The 24730-nt window shown below is 39.9% G+C and overlaps 1 protein-coding gene across 7 annotated transcripts in view; it reads left to right on the top strand.

Moving 5' to 3' along the window:
• BTBD9 (BTB domain containing 9) overlaps positions 1 to 24730 on the top strand; it is a 411047-nt gene that overhangs the window by 86281 nt on the left and 300036 nt on the right. For 6 of the 7 annotated variants that reach the window (XM_025261016.3, XM_044938340.2, XM_044938342.2 and 3 more), the window contains 2 exons: positions 5113 to 5246; positions 9456 to 9558. The exons of the other annotated variant lie outside the window; for it this stretch is intronic. In XM_025261016.3, coding sequence (XP_025116801.2) covers positions 5113 to 5246; positions 9456 to 9558 — 237 coding nt within the window. The remainder of the gene's footprint in view (positions 1 to 5112; positions 5247 to 9455; positions 9559 to 24730) is intronic. 7 annotated transcript variants of the gene reach the window in all.

The raw sequence follows: 24730 nt of genomic DNA on the forward strand, positions 1-24730 counted from the left end.
TTCCAGATAGGCAGCAGAACACAGACTTTGAAACCACGCAGCCTGGATGTAATTTGTGGGCCGGCCACTCACAAGCTGTAAGTCTAGACAATTGCCTAGTCTTCCTGTGCCCCAGTTTCCCCATATGTTAAATACAGATAATAATGGTATCCATCTTACAGCATTATTGTAAGATTTGGATTAATTAGTATATATAAAGTGTTTAGAACAGTGCCTGGTACATAGAAAGCATGATGTAATAATAATAGTGAAAAACACTGTATACCTAAATGCTGTTGGAAGATTGTGTGGTAGGTTAAGCTAAGATTTGAGGCAGAGATGGAATTTGGATAATTTATAGGAGTGGAGGGGCTTGTGCAGGCAAGGTGGGAGAGTATGAGATGTGTAGCAGACACTGACCAGAATGGTTGTGAGCTCAGAGTCATCTGAAACATAAGGATTTCAGTGCTGGGAAGAGAGGCAGTCTTAGGCCCGCCTCTCAGAGACTTTCAATGTTATTGTCAAGAATTTGGATTTAATCTTTGTAGGTGGTAGGTACATGAGTGGTAATAGGCATTTTTTAAATCTTTTTATGAAGTAGTTTGCTGGATTGGTGGAGGCAGATGGTGAGAGTGGTGGCAGGTGACACTGCAGCCAGTGCACAGGCCTGAAATGGAGTGGAAAAAGAAAAATGGTGAGAAAGAGATGTTTGTAAGAGACATCATTGTGGAAAATTGAAAGGCTTTGCCTGCCTTTATTTTTTGAGAAGTTTTCTCTTACCTGGGATGTATTCTCCCTTCATTTGTTATCTTTAACTACAGAGGGAAAATCAGATTAGGGAGTAGTCTATGGGTGAAATATCACATTTTTCGGGTGTCATGCTTAGATTGAAAGTCTAATTGGAAATGCCTGACAGGCAGTTGGAAATGGACTGAAACTCAGGGGAGAAGTCAAAACTGGAGTTAGAAATACAACAGTCATCTCATTAGAGCTAGTGTTTGAGCAATGGGGAGAGTCAAGATCTTTGAGACAGAGAATAGGAAGAGCTGGATCTCCTGCTTGAGGAACATCTGCTTTAAGGGAATTTGATGGAACAGCCAAAGAACTGTGAGAAAACCACGATGGTGTTAACAACTTGCATTAAAGAAGAGAAGAGAGTTTGCAAGCTGACTGCATAGTCAACAGTGTTAGAAGTAGCAGAACAAACAGAAGGAGGCCTAAAACAGTTATTGCATATGGCTGTAAGAAGGCCATTAGGAATCTTGGTAAGTAAAGTTTCAGTGGAGTTTAAGAAATCAGATTTTAGGACTTTTCTTTGAGAACTATGGACGTTAAAGGAAGAAGAAATATATGGTGACTCTACCCAGTGGCTCAGCTGGTAAAGAATAAAGAACCTGCCTGCCAGTCCAGGAGACACAAGAGACAGGAATTCAGTCCCCAGGTTGGGAAGATCCCCTGGAGAAGGAAATGGCAACCCACTCCAATATTCTTGCCTGGAAAATTCCATGGACAGAATAGCCCATGGGGTTGCAAAGAGTTGGACCTGACTGAACGTGCACCACTACCATGAGTAGGTACTAATGAAGATTTTCAGGCAGAGCAAGAAACCAGTGGAGAGGTAAAGATTAAAGATTTGGGGGAAGAAGGTGGAGTGAACTGGTGGGGAGGTCGAATGAGCTGGCGAGGAGCTGGAGCCAGTGGGAAAGATCAGGTGGAGCCTGTGGCTTAACTTCAGAAAAGAGGAGGCCCACATTCTTGGGCAGTGGTATCTTGTGCCTGGGGCAGTGCTGGACACTTAGAAGGTATTTGGAAATATATATAAAGGTATGACTGAAGGGAAGAAGGCAGGCTAGGTGTAAAAACACAGAGGCAGTGAAAACGGGTGAGTCTATAGTGCCTGATAAGTAAAATTCTGTTATTAAGGTAGGAAACAAGATCATCAGACAAGGTGTTGATGAGGATGATAACGATGGTTAACGTCTACCTGTGGTTCAAGCTCCATTTTAAGTGTTTTGCATGTGTTATCTCATTTATTTTCCAGATAAACCTGTATGTACTATTTCCCCACTTACTAGATGGAGAAATTAAGACAAGAAAGATTAACTTGTCCAAAAACATACATTTTGTAAGGGCATTTGGGGATTAAACCAAGATCGCCTGACTTCATAGGTCATGATCTTAACTATTGGGCTCCCGCTTCCCAAGCCTTGAGGAATGAATAGAAGATTTCAGACATTCATGAGATTCAGAACATTTATGGTAGAAATGGTGCCTGGGAAGCAAGCCATAAGATATAGTTTAAAAAATCTTTTTTTTTTTTTAAATTTTATTTTATTTTTAAACTTTACATAATTGTATTAGTTTTGCCAAATATCAAAATGAATCCGCCACAGGTGTACATGTGTTCCCCATCCTGAACCCTCCTCCCTCCTCCTTCCCCATACCATCCCTCTGGGTCGTCCCAGTGCACCAGCCCCAAGCATCCAGTATCGTGCATCGAACCTGGACTGGCAACTCGTTTCATACATGATATTTTACATGTTTCAATGCCATTCTCCTAAATCTTCCACCCTCTCCCTCTCCCACAGAGCCCATAAGACTGTTCTATACATCAGTGTCTCTTTTGCTGTCTCGTACACAGGGTTATTGTTACCATCTTTCTAAATTCCATATATATGCGTTAGTATACTGTATTGGTGTTTTTCAATGTAAATACACCACATTAACAAATTGAAAAATAAAAACCATATGATTATCTCAATAGATGCAGAGAAAGCCTTTGACAAAATTCAACATCCATTTATGATCAAAACTCTCCAGAAAGCAGGAATAGAAGGAACATACCTCAACATAATAAAAGCTATATATGACAAACCCACAGCAAACATTATCCTCAATGGTGAAAAATTGAAAGCATTTCCTCTAAAGTCAGGAACAAGACAAGGGTGCCCACTTTCACCATTACTATTCAACATAGTCTTGGAAGTTTTGGCCACAGCAGTCAGAGCAGAAAAAGAAATAAAAGGAATCCAAATTGGAAAAGAAGAAGTAAAGCTCTCACTATTTGCAGATGACTTGATCCTCTACATAGAAAACCCTAAAGACTCCACCAGAAAATTACTAGAACTAATCAATGACTATAGTAAAGTTGCAGGATATAAAATCAACACCCAGAAATCCCTTGCATTCCTATACACTAATAATGAGAAAACAGAACGAGAAATTAAGGAAACAATTCCATTCACCATTGCAATGGAAAGAATAAAATACTTAGGAATATATCTACCTAAAGAAACTAAAGACCTATATATAGAAAACTATAAAACACTGGTGAAAGAAATCAAAGAGGACACTAACAGATGGAGAAATATACCATGTTCATGGATTGGAAGAATCAATATAGTGAAAATGAGTATACTACCCAAAGCAATTTATAGATTCAATGCAATCCCTATCAAGCTACCAACAGTATTCTTCACAGAGCTAGAACAAATAATTTCACAATTTGTATGGAAATACAAAAAACCTCGAATAGCCAAAGCGATCTTGAGAAAGAAGAATGGAACAGGAGGAATCAACCTACCTGACTTCAGGCTCTACTACAAAGCCACAGTTATCAAGACAGTATGGTACTGGCACAAAGACAGAAATATAGATCAATGGAACAAAATAGAAAGCCCAGAGATAAATCCACGCACATATGGACACCTTATCTTTGACAAAGGAGGCAAGAATATACAATGGATTAAAGACAATCTCTTTAACAAGTGGTGCTGGGAAATCTGGTCAACCACTTGTAAAAGAATGAAACTAGAACACGTTCTAACACCATACACAAAAATAAACTCAAAATGGATTAAGGATCTAAACATAAGACTAGAAACGATAAAACTCCTAGAGGAGAACATAGGCAAAACACTCTCTGACATACATCACAGCAGGATCCTCTATGACCCACCTCCCAGAATATTGGAAATAAAAGCAAAAATAAACAAATGGGACCTAATTAACCTTAAAAGCTTCTGCACATCAAAGGAAACTATTAGCAAGGTGAAAAGACAGCCTTCAGAATGGGAGAAGAGAATAGCAAATGAAGCAACTGACAAACAACTAGTCTCGAGAATATACAAGCAACTCCTACAGCTCAACTCCAGAAAAATAAATGACCCAATCAAAAAATGGGCCAAAGAACTAAATAGACATTTCTCCAAAGAAGACATACAGATGGCTAACAAACACATGAAAAGATGCTCAACATCACTCATTATCAGAGAAATGCAAATCAAAACCACTATGAGGTACCATTTCACACCAGTCAGAATGGCTGTGATCCAAAAGTCTACAAGTAATAAATGCTGGAGAGGGTGTGGAGAAAAGGGAACCCTCTTGCACTGTTGGTGGGAATGCAAACTAGTACAGCCACTATGGAGAACAGTGTGGAGATTCCTTAAAAAACTGGAAATAGAACTGCCTTATGACCCAGCAATCCCACTGCTGGGCATACACACTGAGGAAACCAGAAGGGAAAGAGACACATGTAGCCCAATGTTCATCGCAGCACTGTTTATAATAGCCAGGACATGGAAGCAACCTAGATGTCCATCAGAAGCTGAATGGCTAAGCAAGCTGTGGTACATATACACAATGGAGTATTACTCAGCCATTAAAAAGAATACATTTGAATTAGTTCTAATGAGTTGGATGAAACTGGAGCCTATTATACAGAGTGAAGTAAGCCAGAAAGAAAAAATCTTTTTTAATAGCAATGGATTTTTAAAAAATTACTTCTTTGTTGGTTGTTCTAAAAGTAACATATGCTAATTAAAACTTGGAAAATAAAGTATAATTTTGACATTAATAGTCCCAAACCCAGAGATAACCAATGTTGACGATTTTTAGTATTTTCTTGTAGCTTTTTTCTAAGATTATATTATGTATGTATGTATGTATTATATATGTATATTATTCTAACATATATATATATAATTTTGTGGGATTTTCATTTACAATTTTTATTGAGTGTTATTTCATATTATCAAATATACCATAACTTTCACCATTTCTCTTTTGTTGATGATCAAGTCATTTCTGTATTTTGTTCTGGTTCTTCCTGCATGTTTGTTTTCTGAACAGTTTTACTCCATGCCCTGGGAGATATGACCACAGATACCTCCTGAGGTATAGCTCACAGCATTGCCAGCACCGGGACTTTGGTTTTTCTCCCCCAGAAAAATTTTCAAAGTTTTTCAAACAAAAGGCGTTGCTATGTAAGTATGTTATTACATTTGCTTTATCACATATCTGTTTGTTTATCAATCCTGCTATGCAGCTTTTAAAAATCCATTTCAAAGTAAATTGCAGACATTAGTGGATTTCCCCCTAAATGCTTCAGCATGCTTATTATTAACTAAGAATTCACCATTTTAAAAAACATGTTTCCTTTTGATATAAAATCTACATTCAAAGAAATATACAAATCTTTAAGTTTACATTTGCTGACTTTTGATAAATCCATACACCTGGAATGCTCAACCTTTTATCACTTTTTATGATCTTAAGATTTAAAGAAATCCCAGGAAATTGCTCTGACTAGCCCACCTTGGGTTTGACACTCTGACCTCACAAAATGAGGGGAGCAACATTTTGAACATATAAGAGAATGCTGGGCAGATAGAACTAAAGATACCTACTGGAGAGAGCTTCCTGAAAGTCGAATTACACTAATGGAATTTGGACAGCATGCCTTTATGCTGGGCAAAAAGCATGTAGGTTGGTTTTATTCCCTTTAGAGTGCTGCCTCTAATGTCCCACAGTAATGATTTTTTGTTCTATGTACTTGTGCTTCATCATTTTTTTCTTTAATTGATGTATCACATGTTTTGCATGTCTTAAAAAAAAGAGATCATAAACTCTTGAGGGCAAAGACCACTTTTTTTTTTTTTTTTCAAATCTCACTTCATTCCTTATATAGCAGCATTGATGATAGATACTCAAATTCTTCTCCAACCAGCTATGTCCTCTGTGCACCAGTGAAGGTGCTTTTAGCTGCAAGTAATAGTAACCTTCACTCAAAGAGGCTAAATAATCAGGAAGTATACTTTCGTATGTAAAACTAGATATTGGTCAGCTTCAGGGTTGGTTAATTTGTGGCTTAATGACATTGTCAAGAACCTAGAATTTTTCTGTCTGGGCTGTGCATCATTTCTGTGTCAGTTTTGTCCTTAGACTATATTCTTTCACAATCCTAGGGTGACTGTTACATGTCCATGTCCAGGCATTAAATCTAAATGCAATAATAATATATCTTCCCTTCTGTCCCTCAAGAGTCAAGAAACCTTTCCCAAAAGCCCTCTAGTTGACCTCTGTATTTTACTGGCTAGAACTCATTGATGTTAACAAACTCAAATCAGTCACTTGTGAAGATAATGGAATCATGGTGACTTCTGATCAAAATTTACCCATTTATAGGTCATCTCTCCCCTTTCCACATGGGAGAGGAGTGGACACTGATGCAATCAGGACTCGTAGAAAGAAAGAAGGAAGGAAAAGAAAGAAGGTAGATTGATTGTGTAGGCAACAGGTAGCACCTATACACAGCAGTATTCAGTTCAGTTCAGTTCAGTCGCTCAGTCGTGTCCGACTCTTTGCGACCCCATAGGCTGCAGCACGCCAGGCCTCCCTGTCCATCACCAACTCCCGGAATTCACTCAAACTCACGTCCATCGAGTCGGTGATGCCATCCAGCCATCTCATCCTCTGTCGTCCCCTTCTCCTCCTGCCCCCAATCCCTCCCAGCATCAGAGTCTTTTCCAAGGAGTCAGCTCTTCGCATGAGGTGGCCAAAGTACTGGAGTTTGAGCTTTAGCATCATTCCCTCCAAAGAAATCCCAGGGCCAATCTCCTTTAGGATGGACTGGTTGGATCTCCTTGCAGTCCAAGGGACTCTCAAGTGTCTTCTCCAACACCACAGTTCAAAAGCAGCAATTCTTCGGTGTTCAGCCTTCTTCACAGTCCAGCTTTCACATCCATACATAACCACAGGAAACACAGCATTATTACTTAATGAAAATGCCTGATCTTGTCCTCTGAAGTTGGTGGTCGTTGGACACATTGAAAAAAATACCTGTATTTGATTCTCGTTGCTGTCTGAATGCTTTCTCTGTTGGTGACATTTGATACTATTTATTGACCCTAGTCTTCTACATTTTAGGCACTTGAATTTTTTTCCACTTCTTCCTGGGATCCTGGGATTTATCCGTCTTTGTCTCTTACTGTATTTTGAAAATGTGCGTTTTAACTGTTGCATCTTAATTTCATCTGACATTAGTTTCTATAAGACTAATATCTAAGCCTGGGTTCTTTGACATACAGAACCTGAGACAAGGATTAAAGTGCAGATCAAATCTGAAAGCTGCAGGTCAGATCTTTTGCAGGGCAAAAGGAAAAGAAACAAGGAATGATGCAAAGAAATTGATTTGATACAGAACTAGCTCTTGCTTCACAACAAGCTGTGAAAAGAAATAGCAGGTCTTTCAGCAGGTGTGTTCACTTGCCTACAGGATTTCTCTGAAAGGAAATGAAAATGGTTGCAGTGAGGAATTACATTTGAGTAGTCCTTGGCTTCCCTGGTGGCTCAGACGGTAAAGCGTCTGCCTGCAATGCAGGAGACCCGGGTTCGATTCCTGGGTCAGGAAGATCCCCTGGAGAAGGAAATGGCAATCCACTCCAGCACTCTTGCCTGGAAAATCGTGTGGACAGAGGAGCCTGATAGGCTACAGTCCATGGGGTCGCAAAGAGTCGGACATGACTGAGCGACTTCACTCACTCACTCACTCAGTCCTTGGAAAAGAGAAAGAAAAGGGCGGGCCAGGGGGGAGATTTATCTGCCTGGTTTCCTCCTGTCTCCTGTCCTGGCTGATGGAGATTTATCCCATGGGGAGCTAACTCCTCTGTACTCCCAAGCATCATCCAGACCCTTTGCAGCCACTCAGGATGCTAGATCCATGCCCTCAGTGTGTATTTCATCTAAGTCCAAAGTGACTTGGATGAGATACCAACGGAGAAAGAAAAAGACAGACACACATAGAGGTGGTTGCAGGTATCTGAGAAAGTATACAAGTTTGTGTCCCATTATACCTAAGAAGGTTGAAATTTTTGTCATAACATTACTTTGGTATTTAGTAATTTGGAAACATTAGTTTCAGAAAATAAGCCAGAGACTGCTTTTACTATTCAAGGGGCTATAAAGCTTAAGATCATCACCTTATGAAATGTTTTACTTTTCTCTGGTCTGGGAATCTCTTATAGGAAGTGTTGGCAATGTTTCAAAGCCAACCATTTGACTTTGAACACATGGTATTGGTTGTTGTGGATCTAGGTCAACATTGACTTCTCTGTAGTCACCTCAAAATATGATATGGCTGAGTGGAATGGCTCTGGGCACTCTTGGATTGTCCAGTCTTTCCAAGTTTATAGAGATTGATGGGTTCTTTGGATCTCCAGACACTTGGACGTCCTCCGAGTATTGGCTTTGAGTTCTAGGTGTTCTTACCAGGCCAGCTTCTTTTCAAAGAGAGCAATTTTTGCTTTTTGTTCAGAGTGCAGAGAAAAAAAATCCTGTTGAATTGGTGGTGGAAGAGGCACAATCTGATGGGATGAAGGAAAGAGTATCTTTCCTGGGTTGCTTTGGTCTTTGCATTCTTCATGTGTTTCTTTTGTTTTCTTGGGTTAAGATCTCTTTGCTTTTTCCCATTAATATGCTTTACTTAAATCACTATGATTGCTTAATGGGTATTATAGAGTAATGGTAGCTGTTTTGGTGTGGGAGCTTACAGGATGAGTTTGTCAGAGATGAATGTTAATTGGATGCATCTAATAAGCCTGAGGATAGTTCTGCTTCTGTGTCGTCATAGGAACTGAGGCAAGCATTTGGCCATTCCCGCCATGTCACTAGCTGAGTGCTCTTGACCCATTCTGAATTGCCTAAAGTTAGTGGCACTGGCATGAAACTGTGGCACAGCAGAGCCCATTGAACTGCACTGAAAGCATGAGGATGCTTCACCAGTCTTTGGTTCGTGCTGAGGGCTTCCCAGGTGGCACTAGTGGTAAAGAGCCTGCCTGCCAGTGCAGGAGATGCAGTAGATGCGGGTTCAGTCCCTGGGTTGGGAAGATACCCTGGAGGGGGGCATGGCATTGCACTCCCGTATTCTTTTCTGGAGAACCCCATGGACAGAGGAGCCTGGCAGGTTCCACAGGATTGAAAAGAGTTGGACACGACTGAGCAACTAACACTTTCATTCAGCTTTTTGAAAGTGTTCTGAAAGGATCTGTGTTCTCTCATCAGACTTTAGTGTCTTGACTTAACCTAGGGACATAAAGTGACCTTAAAACACACAGCTCTACATATATCTAGTTAGTTGACCCTCTTCTTCCTGTTTTAAAAAATTAATGAAATGACTACCATGTGCTTTATTTAAGATAACCTGAAAATAAAAGCTCCGCACCCCTGCTCACCACCATTTTCTAGTCCAGAGAAGATGATGGTCTCTCTTCCATTCACCTCGGATACTTCTTACTTGCTGTGAGTTGTGAGGCTACTTGTAAGGCTGATGTAAGGTGGGATATTTTCTCCTTTTTGATGCTCTGCTTATGAGCTAGAGTCATAAAAATTCAAGAATTGTGCCAAATGTTCTTTTGTTGATGACTGTGATTTAGTCTGTTATGTAACTGTAATGTATAATTTACACATCCTGAAGATCATCAGTCTCTGTGCAGAGCGACTATATTTAACCCTCACTTCTTTGGAAAAAGAGAACATTACCAATTATCTTTGAAACTATATTTGTGAGACAATGCACATTGATCCACCCTCTGTCTCCATTTTTAATTTTTGGTGTGTTAAGTAGTACTTTATGGTTTATTCTGTGCTTTAACGTATAAAGGCTCAGAGGAGAAAGAGAGAACTTAGTGCTAGTGACTGTATCTTGAGACTTCCATGGCTTCTATTGTCTAAGACAACAGACAGTAATATCCCTGTCATCTCTATTAATATGCAGGTCCAGAAAGGACAAAAGGGTACATTTCTTTCCACTATTATCTTTTTGTTGTAGAAGGGGAGTGGAAAGAGAGTATTTTGAAGTATTTAATAGTGAATAGTTAGTAGTAAGAAATAACACTTCCTTTTCCAATAATGTGATGCTAGTAGTGCTTGTATCATTTGAAGAGTTTTTGAGGAAGAAAATGGTTAGTTTTGGTTTTCTTTTATTTTAACCTTTGTAAGTTAAGTCCAGTTTTAAGCTCAAATCCCGCAACAGTGTCTTTTAAATAAATTCGCGTATTTACCACCGAACATTTTGCCTCATTGCCCTGCCTCAGGCTCTGTTTATATGAAGTTGTCGATGTGAAAGGAAATGTTGGCTGTGTTCACATAGGACTGTGTTCCCTTAAGAAAGAAAGCCTTGAATGAGAAAATGATGTTCTCATTAAATCAGCTCTTTTAGAGTAGGTGGGAGGAATTGCTATCGATCTAATGGATTTAATAGTTCATATACAAAGTCTGTGGAATAGAAGTAATATTCTGCAGCTGAGTAACTGTAGATTAATCCATCTTTAGACAGAATTCTGGAAGCATCTGTAAAACTGGAAAATTACATTTCTCTTCCCTTTTTCAGGCACAACTGGACTAAATGTATTTCCCAAATACTTTAGAATCAAATTATATCCACATAAGTAGGTCTACAGAAAATTATATGAAAAATTGAAATAAAATCATAAGATATAAATGTTAGATTCTTCTTGGCTACATTTATTTTGGTGCCAGTTTGTTTGGAAGGGCTGCAGTGTTGTAGGGTAACCAGAGGTCACTTGTAGAAATTCTTTCTTCCTTGGGTGATTCTCTAATAACTGGTGGTGGTCTATTTTAGTTCAGTTGGATGAAGTAGCCGTTTTAAGAGGGGTGATGAAGTCAGACATTTAAGCTTCTCTTCCCGCTCTCCCTTTGACCTTTTTAAAACCCCTTTCTTTTATTCTACTCACTGAAAACACATCACTGAGCCCTCCTTCTTTGTCAGAAAAGGCCAGTCCATCCTTTCCCCCTTCCTGCCCTAACCTTTAATGAGTAGTTTGTTCTGTGAAGATATGTGGGCTCCCAAGACATGTGAGAATTTTGATAGATGTAAGTGACATTCTGTGGATGGAAATGAGGAAGACTTTGTTCATATTTCATTCTCATATGAACTACATATTCCTTTTATGTTTTACACCTACAAGATATTCAGTTTAGGTAGCATATACTGTTTGAAGGTTCTCGAGGAAATAAAAAGTAAAGTAATAACAATAATCATAATAGTAACAACTACATCTCTGCTTATTAGCAGGGAAACAAATGCAGAAGGAATTGGAACTTTTAGTAAATTTACAAGTAAAAGAAGAGGAGACTCATTATTAAGCATAACAGTAGTACCATGTGTTTCCGTAGAACATTGCCATTTACTCTTCACCTGAGTTTAGTATGACCTTATATGATAGCAGAGGAGTGGATTGCTTGGACTGCCATTGTTTCTTTAGCTTTAAGATCTCTGGATCTAAGTCTTCACACCAGCAATTTTAATTAGTATTGTTGCTGTGCTGTATTATCAAACTGCTTGAGTAGTCAGATAGTCTATTAGTGGCAGCTGTTCTTCATGTTTAATCTTTTCCCTCTTCTGCTTCTTTCATCACTGTCAACTTTCCAGCTTGCAGACTAGAGCATATGTAGCCATCTTTATTTACTTTTGTTCCGTGCTAGCATTTGCCTTCTACTAAATGAGGTTGTCCTTTATGAGACAGCTGGTAATTTATTTCTACAGTCAAGGCTCATATACTGCATTTCAGAACTTGGGATATGTTAGTAAGGCTTCAAAAATGAAAATATCATCTGAGTGAACATTGCACTGATGGTGAGCTACAGACAACCCCCGCCCCCGCCAAAAAGCCAGCCTCGGAACGTCGGGTACTTGTGTCTGTCTGTCCCATTAACAGTAGACTGTGAGAATGGCTATAAATAGATACATATGTGTGTGTCTTCATATTAATCTCTTTCTCCAAAGCAGAATCATTCCTTAGGGTCATTTTTATGAGCAGTACTCCTAATTTGATTTTACATCAGTCCAAGGAGCATTTTTCTCTTCCATTTACATCAGAGTTGTTGAAAGCATCATTGAACTTTTAAACCAAGTTAGGAGCACTGCTTAAAACATGCTTTTATTAAATCAACCTGATAAGAGAAATTCTATAAGCCAGACAAACTCTAAGGTTCCCAGGGCTCTAATGGGGTCCACAGTTAGCTATTAGGTTAAGGGTGGGATAGTATGACTTCCTCAGAATTTATACTTGGACTGTACAATTCAACCTAGTCAGAAACCACTGGAGTTAATAATGTAGCTTTTTGACTGGCTCTTTGTTATATTTTTGTAATTTGGGGGTTTTAGACTATGCACACTTTAAAATCTTATCTTTATATGTATTATAATGCTAAACTTCAGCATTAGGGTACATGGAAATACTTAAAGTTCAACCACAAAATTCTATCAGTGTAGTAGTTAATTAAATGTATTTATATAAAGAATAGTTTACAGTGTGGGTTCATTTTTAAAATCCACCCCTTCAGAATTAAAAATTTACTTCTTAAAGGTAATGAAGATGTTTCCTAACATTTATTGAATGGTTGATGATTGCCTCTAAAAGGATTATGTTTGTTTCTGGCAAAGGGTCAGGTAACTCTCAGCAGCACCTCTGATAGAGAATCTGGTGAAGATTTTGCAGAGCATATTACATGAAGCTGTTAAAGAAGGATTAATTTCAGTGTAGTAAGCAGACCTCCAGCTTTCGCTTTGCTCTGGAGGCAGTGGACAGGGAGCCTGCATCCCTCTTCTTCAACAGGCCACAGTGCTCTGGAAGAGTGAACTCCGTCAGCTCATCTCATTTGACGGCAGCTAACTGAGAGCGGCCATGTGGTGTTTGGTATGCACACGTTCCGCAGACACTGAAATGAAAAGGGTGATGGGGTCCACATCATCCCTTGCCTTCTGTAAAACTTAGTGGTAGTTTTCCATTGCCCTGTGGATCAAGTGCCAAACATCCACTCTGAGCTTTGAAAAGGACCTTCGACCATTTCCTTTACCTTTCCTCTTCATGCCCACGTTTAGGTTAATTTTTTTCCAGAATTGCACCTTATGCCCTTCCTGTTATCTATTCAGGTAAATCTTTACTCTTTACTCTTCCATGTGAAAATGTTCCAGATGTGAAAAGTGAATGGTTTCCCTTCATACTTTGAATTGTGCATAATGAATATGTAATTAATCATCATCATTCAAATGGGATTCAAATACACTAAATGTATTTACAGAATAGTATGGAAGAAGAACACAGGGAAGGAAATCCTTAATTCTGGGAAATTCACAGAATATTTTACAAAGAAGATAATGTATATCTAGGTCTTCATGGATGAGTAGGAATTTTCCAGGTGTGTTTTGGACAGAGGGAGGAGAATACATGAAAAGTTATGACATCTTACATTTGCAGCAACATGGATGGACCTAGAGATTATCATACTAAGCAAAGTAAGTCAGAAAGAAAAAGGTAACACCATATGATATCACTTACATGTGAAATCTAAAATACAATAGCAATGAACGTATTTATGAAACAGAAGCAGACTCACGGGCATAGAGAACAGCCTACGGTTGCCACAGGGTTGAGGAGGGAAGGATTGAGAGTTGGGGACTAGCCAACTGTCACACACATGGTGGATAAACAACAAGGTCCTAAGGTCCTACTCCATAGCAGAGGCAACCACATTCCATATCCTGTGATAAACCATAATGCAAAAGAATATGAAAAAGTCTATATGTATAACTGAGTCACTTTGCTGTACAGCAGAAATTAACATAACGTTGTAAATCAACTACACTAAAATTTTAAAAAAAGAAAAAAAATTTATGGCCTCATAAAGCAACATGGCATGTTTAGGACACATTGCTGGCCTCTGCTGTATGCATGCTTGTTAGGTGCTGGTGCTGGGAGGCTATATCACTAATAGGATTTGTATGACAGGCTTTGAGCTGCAGAGGCCAAGCCCATATGGTTCTTTTAGAATGCGCTATACTAGCACATTACAAGCTGGTTTAGGCACTTGGTAAATATTTTTTCTAATGAAACATGAGGCTCAGAGTAGCTGGCTTTCTTTGATCAGGGGAAGAAGAAAATGTGAGTAATTCCTTTAAGGGCCATATTCATTCATCATTCATCAGGCATTCATTCAACAAATATATACTGAGGCTGCTGCACTCAGAGCAGCAAGGGAGATATAAAGATGTTTCTACCCTGTTTGTGCAGTGCTTCTTCTCCAAATTCAGGATTTTATTAGATTTTTCTTTCGAGAAGTGTTAATTCTATGCCATTTTATTATGTTTTATGCATACTTGCTACTAAAGCACTGTGTAGTTATTGCTTTCTCTGGAAGGTTCAGCATTATTTTAACCTACTCCACTGCTATATTTCAGGAGTTCTCACTCTGCATTTTGAGGAAAGTGCAGGTGCTCAAATGGCTGGCATTTTTCTACATTTTTGTGCCTTTCTAGCCAATATTTATAAGGTCAAGAAGGCAGATCATGTGGTGTTACAGATGTGAAAGCTGATTTGTACAGAACTTTTTAGGTCTAATGTATCTTAGCTGCCATTCTTTACAGTTGATGCAAAGAGGACATAGTTTAACTGTAACGAAGTAAAACAGAATAAACCTGAAAGCAGAGTAGGAGCTTTACTCTTTCTTTTTCTTGGGCTGTATGGTTTGTGGGATCAAAGTTCCCTGACCAGATGTTAAACCTGGCCTACGGCAGTAAAAAGCGCCGAGTCTTAACCACTAGGCTGCAGGGAATTCCTGAGACTTTGTTTTTAAAGATTGCATTCTTGGTAATATGTCATGTTTACTAGTGTGGGGAAGGTTCTTGAGGATTATTTTAAATTCATTCAGTCCTTCTCTTCCTTCCACCCACTGCCCTGTTCCTTTCTCTGCTTCATCGCATATTTGAGTAACTTCTATGTGTCAGCAGTGTGCCGGGAATTACACACTAGTTTACAGCAGTATCCTGGGTACTGGTTTACAACAGTACACATTGTGTTCTGTTTCCTCAAGGAGAGCTATTGACAGCAGTCCTTCTCAACACTGGCTGTACTTTAGCCATACACGGAAGCCTTGAAGTATAGATGCTGGGGTCCCTGCCCTGGAGATTCTGATTCAGTGGTTCTCAATGAGTAGGTAGGATTGCAGACAGGTTAATACATACACATACATGCACACATACATACATATATGTATAGCGTGTGTGCTCAGTCATGTCCGACTCTATGACCCTATGTTCTGGAGCCTGCCAGGCTCCTCTGTCCATGGGATTCTCCAGGCAAGAATACTGGAGTGGGTTGCCATTTCCTCATCCATGGGATCTTCCTGACCCAGGAATCAAACCCATGTCTCCCATGTCTCCTGCATTGGAAAGTGAATTCTTTACCACTGAGCCACCTGAGAAGCCCCAGACAGATCAATAGAAAATTTCAATTCTCTGAAGTGGGGCTGTAGGATAATTAGTACTAGGGAGCATCACCTAGTCTAGTCTAAGAAGATGAGGGTTGGTGGAGGAGTGAGGAGGTTGTGGATGCAGAGTGGAAAGTGAAAGCCTGTCTTAGGGTTTGGGGAATAACATGTATGAACTGCTGGAAGAGAAAGCATGGGAAATTGGTAGTTTACTGTGGTCTGAGCATAGAAGAGGAGGCATAGAGTATCCAGAAATGAGACTAGAGAGGCAAGCAGAGTCCAGATCATTCAGGGCTTTGTCAGCCAGGTTAAGAAATTTGAATTTTATCCTCAAGACAGTTGAAGCCATTGATATATTTTAAATAGTGGATATCATATTGAGTTTATTTTATACAAGCACTCCTGCTGCTCTCTGGAGAATGCCTTTGAGGGAGTTAAGAACAGAATTTGAAGACTTTTACAGCAGTCTGTGCAAGAAATGGCATGGCTTGAATCAAGGTTGTGGCAATGGAGATGCAGAGAAGTGGGCAATTTAAAGAAATGTTCAGTTGTTAGAACATTCTGACCTTGGTTTAAAGTAGATGTGTTGAGGGAGTGAGGTGAGAGACATCAATGTGTAAAGACTCTGTTCTTGGCTTGGAGTCGTGGATACCATTCACTAAGATGGAAATACAGGAGAATGGGCAGATAGAGCAGGGAAAGATCATCAGTTTAGTTTAAATATACTGAGTTTGAGGTGCCAGTTGATATCTGCTTGGGTATATCTAGGCATTTAGGCATAAATGGTCTGAAGCATGGGAGTAGGATCTGGGCTAAAGATACAGATTTGGAAGCCATTTGCATTTGTAAGAAGGTAACTGAAGTCATATGAGTGCATGAGATGATTCAGTGTTTGTAGAGAGGGTGGGGCGTCTGGGTTAGAACTCTTATGGACAGCAACATTTTAGGAAAGGGGGGGAAGGGACACCTTAGAAGGATATTGAAAACGCATATATATGGAATTTAGAAAGACGGTAACGATAACCCTGTGTGCGAGACAGCAAAAAAGACGCATGTATAGAACAGTCTTTTGGACTCTGTGGGAGAGGGCGAGGGTGGGATGATTGGGGAGAATGGCATTGAAACATGTATATTATCATATATGAAACGAATTGCCAATCCAGGTTTGATGCATGATACGGGATGCTCAGGGCTGGTGCACTGGGACGACCCAGAGGGATGGGATGGGGAGGGAAGTGGGATGGGGGTTCAGGATGGGGAACACATGTACACCCGTGGTGGATTCATGTCGATGCATGGCAAAACCAATACAATATTGTAAAGTAATTAGCCTCCAATTAAAATAAATAAATTTATATTTAAAAAAAAGAAAAGGAGTGGTAAAGGTAGGAATAGCAAGAGGGTGAATTGTCATTCAAGCCAAGAGAACTTTTTAAGAAGGAAGGAGTGATCAACAAGGTTTAATGTCATAAGAGCAATAAGAAATTTTTATTTGCTTTAACAACAAGATGTTCTGTCTGAAGGAAGAGCAGTCTCATGGCGTGGAGAGAAGTGGGTTGAAGGGTGTGAAGTCAAAGAATCACGGGGAAAATAAAACCATGCTGCACACCTTAAACTAATACAGTGTTGTATGTCAGTTGTATCTCAATGAAACTGAAAAAAAAAAAATCATGAGTTGACAGTTGTTTTCAGAAGTTTGAGAGAATAGAGATAGGGTGGACTGGTGGTAACCAGGGGCACAGGGGTTGAAGGAGAATTGTTAAGACAGGAGAAATTTAATTATCCTGTTGATTCCCTCCTAGAGTGATCATTTATTAAAGACCCTCTGTGAGCCGAACTCTGCTCTATGCTGAGAATAGCTCTTAATTCTAGCGGAATAGCTACTTAATAATTGAATAACAAATAATAATGGGAAGCACTGTGAAGGAAATAAGCAGGATAGTGTGGCTGAAAGTAACAGTGAGACCTATTTAAGATAGTGTGGTCAGGAAAGGCCTCTTTGAGGAGGTGTCATTTTAAATTTAAATCTTGGGCCTTAGAGACAAGATGATAGAGAAGGACTTGAGCTCAACCCCTCTCATGAAATCACACAACTAGAATCACACAACTAACTGCTAAACAGCCATGGACAAAAAATTGAGATCTGAAGAATGAGGGGATGAGGGGTAAAGAGCCTAGGAAACAGTCTTTCATTCAGAGAGAGCATTATGTGTGTAGGTCCTAAGGTAGAAGCACCTTGGTGTGCTCTAGAACCCATCAGGGACAGAAGGCTTTTGTGGCCACAGTGAGGTGAGCTGCAACAGTAGCATGAGTGTGGCCATGTATACATGGTTCTAGTTTGTGTTTTATTCAAGAACAGCGGGTAGCCACTGGAAGATTTTAAGCAAAATAACACAATCTGATTTAAATTCTAAAAACTTCACAGTGGTTGTTTTGTAGATAATGGGTTACTAATGAGGGTGGGACAAGAACTGAAGCAGGGAAGTAACTTAGTGGCTACTTGGCTCAGGTGGGAGAGCGAAGCAGGTAGCTAGTGAAATATAGTGTGAAGATAGAATCAACATTTTGTGGCTAATGATTGCTGAAAAGGTCGAGGGATGGTGAAGAGGGGCTGCTTTGGTATCTGGTTAGTATCTGCATTAATGTAACACAGTTGACTCAGGTGGCAGAATGGAAAGGTCCCCAAATTTTCAGTGTGGGATGGAGCTGGGAGGACATGCAGAATCAAAACCTCCTATTTTATACGTGCTTAAATTTGTTTGCATAAGAGATTTTAACTGAGCAACTGAATTAGATTGTGTGGAGGTTAGAGGAGAGGTTTGGTCTAACATTTAAAATTATTTGGTGTATAGGTGTGTTTCAAGCCACGAGAGTGGACATATTCACCTGAGAGAGGATGTAGAGCCAAACTCTGAGCAATGACAGTATTTAGAAGTCAAAAAGAGGAAACAGAGCTTGCAAAGAGAATTGAGACAACAGCCAGTGAAGTAGGAACTTGGGAGAAGGTGATATCATGGAGGCTAGGAAGGGTGTTTCAAGGAATGAAGGGAGTAAGCAACTCTGTTGAGTGGTTTGAATAAAGTCAGAAAAGGGGCTGTGGCTTTGGCACCATCTAGATTAATGGTTATCACTGCAGGATCATGTTCAGTATTGTGGTAGGGTTAGAAGGTGAGTGAAAGCAAGTGAGGAAGTAGAGCTATACTGATTGCACTGAATCTATTAGAATCTCTAATTCATTCTTTTAAGGGCTCTGTGATGGTCCATGGTATGTTCTATCATGACTTATTCAAGCTTTCACTATTGATGAGTATTTGCTTTGTTTTCTCTTTTGCCTTTGAAAATAGGCTATAATGAACATTCTGTACTTCCCCAACCTACATGGTGTGTGTGTGTGTGTGTCCATCTTTTGTTGTTTAGTAGTTAAGTTGTGTCTGACTCTTTGCCAACCCCATAGATGGTAGCCTACTGCCAGGCTCCTCTGTCCATGAGATTTCCCAGGCAAGAATATTGGAGTGGGTTGTCATTTCCTTTTCCTGGGAATCTTCCCCACTCAGGGATAGAACTCATGTCTCCTACACTGGCAGGCGAATTCTTTACCACTGAGCCACCAGGTAAGCCGTATCCATCTTTATACGTTGGTATTTTATGTAATTTTTGCTGGTATTGCTAATTTCTCAAAAGACTGTAAAAATTCACATTTCACCTGTTCTTTCTGAGAGACTGATAATGCAGTGAAAGGGAGGATGCACAGTCCTTGACTAGGGAGGAGGTGGTGGGGTCTAAAGTACACGTAGAAGGACTGGGCTTTGATAAGGAAAGGAATACTGTTTCCACTGTGACAGGGAGGAAGGAGAAGTTTACTTAGTTGTCCATAATTTTGTAGTTTTGGTGGTAATAACATGAGACATTCTGTAGTCTCAGTGAAATAGGATATAACATCATCAGTTGAAAGGAGGAACTTGGAAAGCTCAAAGTGTGAAATCAATCCTAGAAAGTCAAAAAGGGTGTAGGATTGCTGGGCCATGTTGAATTTAAAATACATTCACAATGTGTGGTTTTTCTCTAGCTGTATACTGTGATGTTGGTTTGTACTCAGATAAAGTTGATACTTTGCGTCACTAGGGCTAGAGTTTGCTAATAAGCAAGAGTGACTGGGCAGAGGGCAAAGGAAGTAAGAGAACTCTGCAAGGGAATGATTGTATTATACATAGACTGCAAATAAAGCTGAACAAAGAAGGACAGAAAGGCTATAGGATTGTGACAGAATCAGTAGGTTAGCAGGTTCAGTGAGGAGGAAGAATTTTAACAGCAGAGATACTAAAACTAATGAATGGGAAGGATGGGGTGGGGTGTTGGAATGTGGGATGTGTGAATTTAGAATTTTGGCATGGGTAAGAGTTTCTGTTGACCAATTCAAGGAGCTGCCCATGGATTTGGATCACTGAGATACAGTGGAGAAGGGCTCATGAAAGAAGTTATCAAGGAAATGGGAGGCCAAGTTATGTTTGCATAGTGTACATTTTTGTTGACATATGATGACAGGAGTGGGAGTGGAAGGGAAGAGTCGGGAGTGCAGGCTTTCATTCAGGTGGAATGAGGGTGGAGACGGTAGATGACGGTACAGCCAACAAGCAGGTGGGGCTTGAAAGCGGTCTGCAAGAACACGGAGATTAGGAGACATGGGCAGAGTGCAAGAGGCCTGCTGGGAGGGTACTGGGGAGCAGACATAACTGCCTCCATACTCCTGGCCTTGGAATTTGTGGGACAGGGGAATTGAGAGAAAAATAGTCACTTCTTGAGAGGGCTACTGGGGAAGCATGTTTATATGCTGGTGTTAAGGGAGTGAGGGAGAGGTTGGGAAGGGAAAGGCTGGCTAGCAGACCTTCCTGACAGGGGAGACTCGATTGGCTGTAGAGTCTTAGTGGAGTGTTACCCTTGGCTGCCTCGTAAAGGGAAGAAGGATGGCAGCCCAGCTAGAATTGGGTGGCCAGTCCTTCTCTCTCTCCTCTGCAGAAGGCAGCAAGAACAGCTGCTGAGGAGATGTAAGAGGAATGGAGAAGATTTCAAATAACAGCTGTGGAGAGAAGAAGTGACATGGAGAAGGGTCGTCAAGAGATGTTTGAGGGCTCAACTGGAGATGAAGATCATTAGGCATAAACTTCTCCTTTCCTGCCTCTTCCGTTGCATATGCAATATCTATTTTCTTTTATTCCCACCAGCCTGAATTCATTACTTTGTCATCTATGTTTCAATAGTATTAAACACCTACTTTGATATCTCTTATCACAGCGTGTTACATTGCTTTACTTGTTTTACCTTTTAGAGCGTAAGTTCGTAGACTGTGTCCTAGGTTAAGTCTCATTTATCTCCTCTTCATGTCACGTGGAGTAGTCACTGGAATATAATAAGTGCTCAGTTAATGTCATTGAATTGAATCAAATTACATAAGTATGGTTATTTTATTTTCTAAAAGTTCTTTTTCATTGATATGACACTGAATATTCTAAACAACTGGCTGGTTTTTGTGGGTACAGTGTGCTCACTAAGGGTAAACCATCCTGTTTCCATTTCATGCAAGAGCAATACTTGTGCAGAAGATTATTGTATCCCACTCATCTCTACAGGTTTGGCATGAATTTATTTGCCTTTGGAATTTCTGTCAGCAGAATCTTTGTTTGCCTCATTATTGACCTGACCACTTGGCTGGTAGGGTGTTCTTTGAGAATGTAGTGAATGGCCATATTCTTCTGAGTCAATGGTGCTGTGCTAACATTCTTTCCCTTCGGAGTGAATGGTACTATGTTGTGTTATTTAAAAGCTGTGGCTTGATGTGGAGGAGAGAGCTTTTGTTATAAAAAGAACCCAATAAGCAAAATAAAAAAGTCACCTTGCTTTCAAAATATTGGAAATACTGTACTGACATGAAGACTATACAACCATAGAAGAAGTGAAGAAGTGAAGTTGCTCAGTTTTGTCCAACTCTTGGTGACCCCATGGACTGTAGCTTACAAAGCTCCTCTGTCCATGGAATTTTCCAGGCAAGAGTACTGGAGTGGGTTGCCATTTCCTTCTCCAGGGGATCTTCCCCACCCAGTGATCAAACCCGGGTCTCCTGCATTGCAGGCAGACCCTTTACTGTCTGAGCCACCAGGAAAAATATTAATTTGCCCATTAATGTGCTCATATTGTTTTGTGGGTAGGAAAATGAAGGTACATCAAGTATTATTCATATTCCATGTCAGTAGTCACATTTATGGAAGGAGGCTTCCTTAGGTTCCCTCTAAGATAGAATTATAGAATCTCATATTAGACGGTAACATGGAGAGCAGATGGTCCAGACACCCTCAACATTTGAATCCCTCTTCAATATCCTCAATGGTTAGATGTTCAGTGTCTGCTTGTATACCTGTAGGGATCAGCAGTTGTCCTGAGAGCAGAAACTAGGTTCTGCATTGACACCACAGCATTGCTATCTCTGTAACAGTAGTTCTCAAACTTTTCTTTCCAAGAGCCCTTTATTCTCTTAAAAAGTATTAAGGATCTCAAAGAGCTTTTGCATGTACAGAGTATACATATCAGTGATTATTTACTATTTAAAAATTTAATATTGAATGCCTTACATGTCAATGTAAATGCCATTTTTATTGAAAAATAACTCTTCTAAAACAAAACAAATTTGATGAGGAAAGCGGCCTTGCAAATGTTCCTAATAGCTGCTACAGTAAATAAAAGACGGCTGGGGTTCTCATATATATCGTTCATTCAATCTGTTGTAATCTCACAGGTCATGTAGCCTCTGTACATACATGGGAGGCAAAAACTGCTTAGAATTAACAAGTTTTGACCTCACGGACCTCCTAAAAGGGTCTCAGGGACCCCTACGAGTCTCCAGACCGTACTTTGAGAACCACTGCTGCCTTGTCCACCAAGAGATGGGACAGATCGATGAACTAAACTGCTAGAGACTGGAATGAAAGAAAAAGATACATACAAATGGGGCTAAGAAAATACCATCAAATGTTGAGTGCCTACCATGTGCCTGATTGTAAAACACTGAAAACTCTTAACACTTCAATCAGTTGTTCCCTGTCTTTTTCAATGTGAAGATACTCTTTGACTTCAAAAAATATTTCAGGATTGTAAATTACCGTTTTACTTATAGAATCCATCCTTTGAGAAAATGACAAAGAGCTGCTTTGAATTTAGTTACCGTTTGTAAGTAAGAAATTCCTGTTTTCATCATCATGCCAGTGTCTGTGGACATTTGAAAGCCAGTACTGTGTCTGTGTTCCTATACAGTTGATCCTCAGGTCCATGAGGATTTAAAAAGCCCTTGCAGGTAACTCTGTGTGTGGCCTATGTAGCTGCGCCCGCCACATATGATCCATGGGCTGGGAACCATGGTTCTGTGTGGTTTTTTCCCCCCTGAGAAATCATTCATTAGTTTTTGTCACCAGTGTTAAAGATGTTGATTGATAGTTGTGTTGAAGCCACTAAGACTTGGTACTTCAGTTAAGATGGCTGGGTGTCATTAAAAAAACAAAAACAAAAAGCCAAGAGAAACAGATGTGTGTGCTTCTGGGGCCTGCAGTTCTCTTCACCTGTACTTCTCTTGCCAAGAGCAATAGATGGGCAGTGGCAGAGTCCATCTCCCCTGCCCTGTAAGATGGTGCTGGGAGCTAGTGGAAGAGAATTGTGTTGAGAGAGTTAATACTGAGTTAGAGAAAAGTGGAAGAGTGGTAATAGTGCAATGGGAGGAGTGAGAAATTAAATGGTATCTTTTTAGAAGTCTGCCTTATTGCAGTCTGCATTGCTCCTTGGGGATTTTTCTACTGAGTACAAGAAAATCAGCAAGCACTTCCTGAAAAACCCAGATGAAATTACTGCCATAAATTTTTATTTTTTTTTCATGGCATAAAACCCTTAATTTAGTTGGGGAGGGTTTATTACCAGTGTTTTCTTGGCATGGCTAAGTTCAATTAATTTCAGATGACAAGCTCACCCCCGCCCTTTGCCTTTTTTCTGCACCCTGCCCCCCTTCATATGTGGAAAGTACAATTTGTTATTGGTTTGCCTTTGGCTCTGGAGACCTCATTAAGGGCCCAAGAAAGGGATTTTATCTCTCTCTCTTTGACACCTTTCTGTTTTCTGCAGGATTCAGACCATTTGCATTGTCACATGGAAAGTATGTATGGTGTATGTGTGAAGGGGAGGTTAGCGGATAAAACTGGCAGTGTTTATACCTTTTAAATGTTGCAAGTTATGAAATTTGTTACCACAGTGTTCAACTAAGATAGGGACCTCAGCCTTAGATGAGGTCTCTGAAAGGAACGTGGGCACATTTAGACAGGAAAACTTCCTTAGCTGTCCTGACAGTTCATATGTAACATACCTGGCTGTTTGAAAGCAGGAACAAGATGTCAACAGAACACTGTATTTACTCACACTGCCTGCTGCACCTTCTTGTTCCTATCAGAATACTGTGAGCATATCTTGCAAACAAGGGAAATAACCTATGGTGTTCTGTTTTGTTTTTCTCTAAATGGTAATATAGAATCTATTGTGTGAATAAAAGGAGTCACAGGAGATTCATTACTGTTTGTGAAGTGTACTGTCTGTGTCTTTTGGTGTGTGATTCTTTATTTTACTTACAAAGCAGATATAAAAATTAGAATTGAGGTGATAGAGAATATATCCTGCATAAATAATCAATTCAAACAAAAGTTTTACCATTATAACATAAATACCCTGCTTCAGAGGTTGGAGATTAGAATCCTGTTACATTAAATGCTCGACAATTAATTAGCTATTGTCTATAAAGTTCCCAGGATGACAAGTTACTTAAATACTATTATTAGGAGTAGCTGGATTAGTAATAATAATGTTCAAGTGCCATTGGTAACAATGAGGAGAATTTAAAAATAAAGATAAATGCGTGTGATCATAGTCAAAGCGATCTGTGTGCTGAATGCAGAGCAGGCAGTCCCTGTGCGCAGTGTTTTGAGACTGCAGCGTGGAATGTGCAACACTTGGCACAGTGTTCTGAGGAGGGTGAGACAAAAGTGCTTAATTTGTTAATATTTTTTCTCTGCTTTTTGTGTATTGCTTAACCCCTTGTCAAAATAGTGTTCACTTAGGAAAATGAAAGAGAAGAAGCTGACAGAAAAGAGGCTCGGCAGAAGGC

The sequence above is a fragment of the Bubalus bubalis genome, chromosome 2 (genome assembly GCF_019923935.1).
Source record: "Bubalus bubalis isolate 160015118507 breed Murrah chromosome 2, NDDB_SH_1, whole genome shotgun sequence".
Lineage (NCBI taxonomy): Eukaryota > Metazoa > Chordata > Mammalia > Artiodactyla > Bovidae > Bubalus > Bubalus bubalis.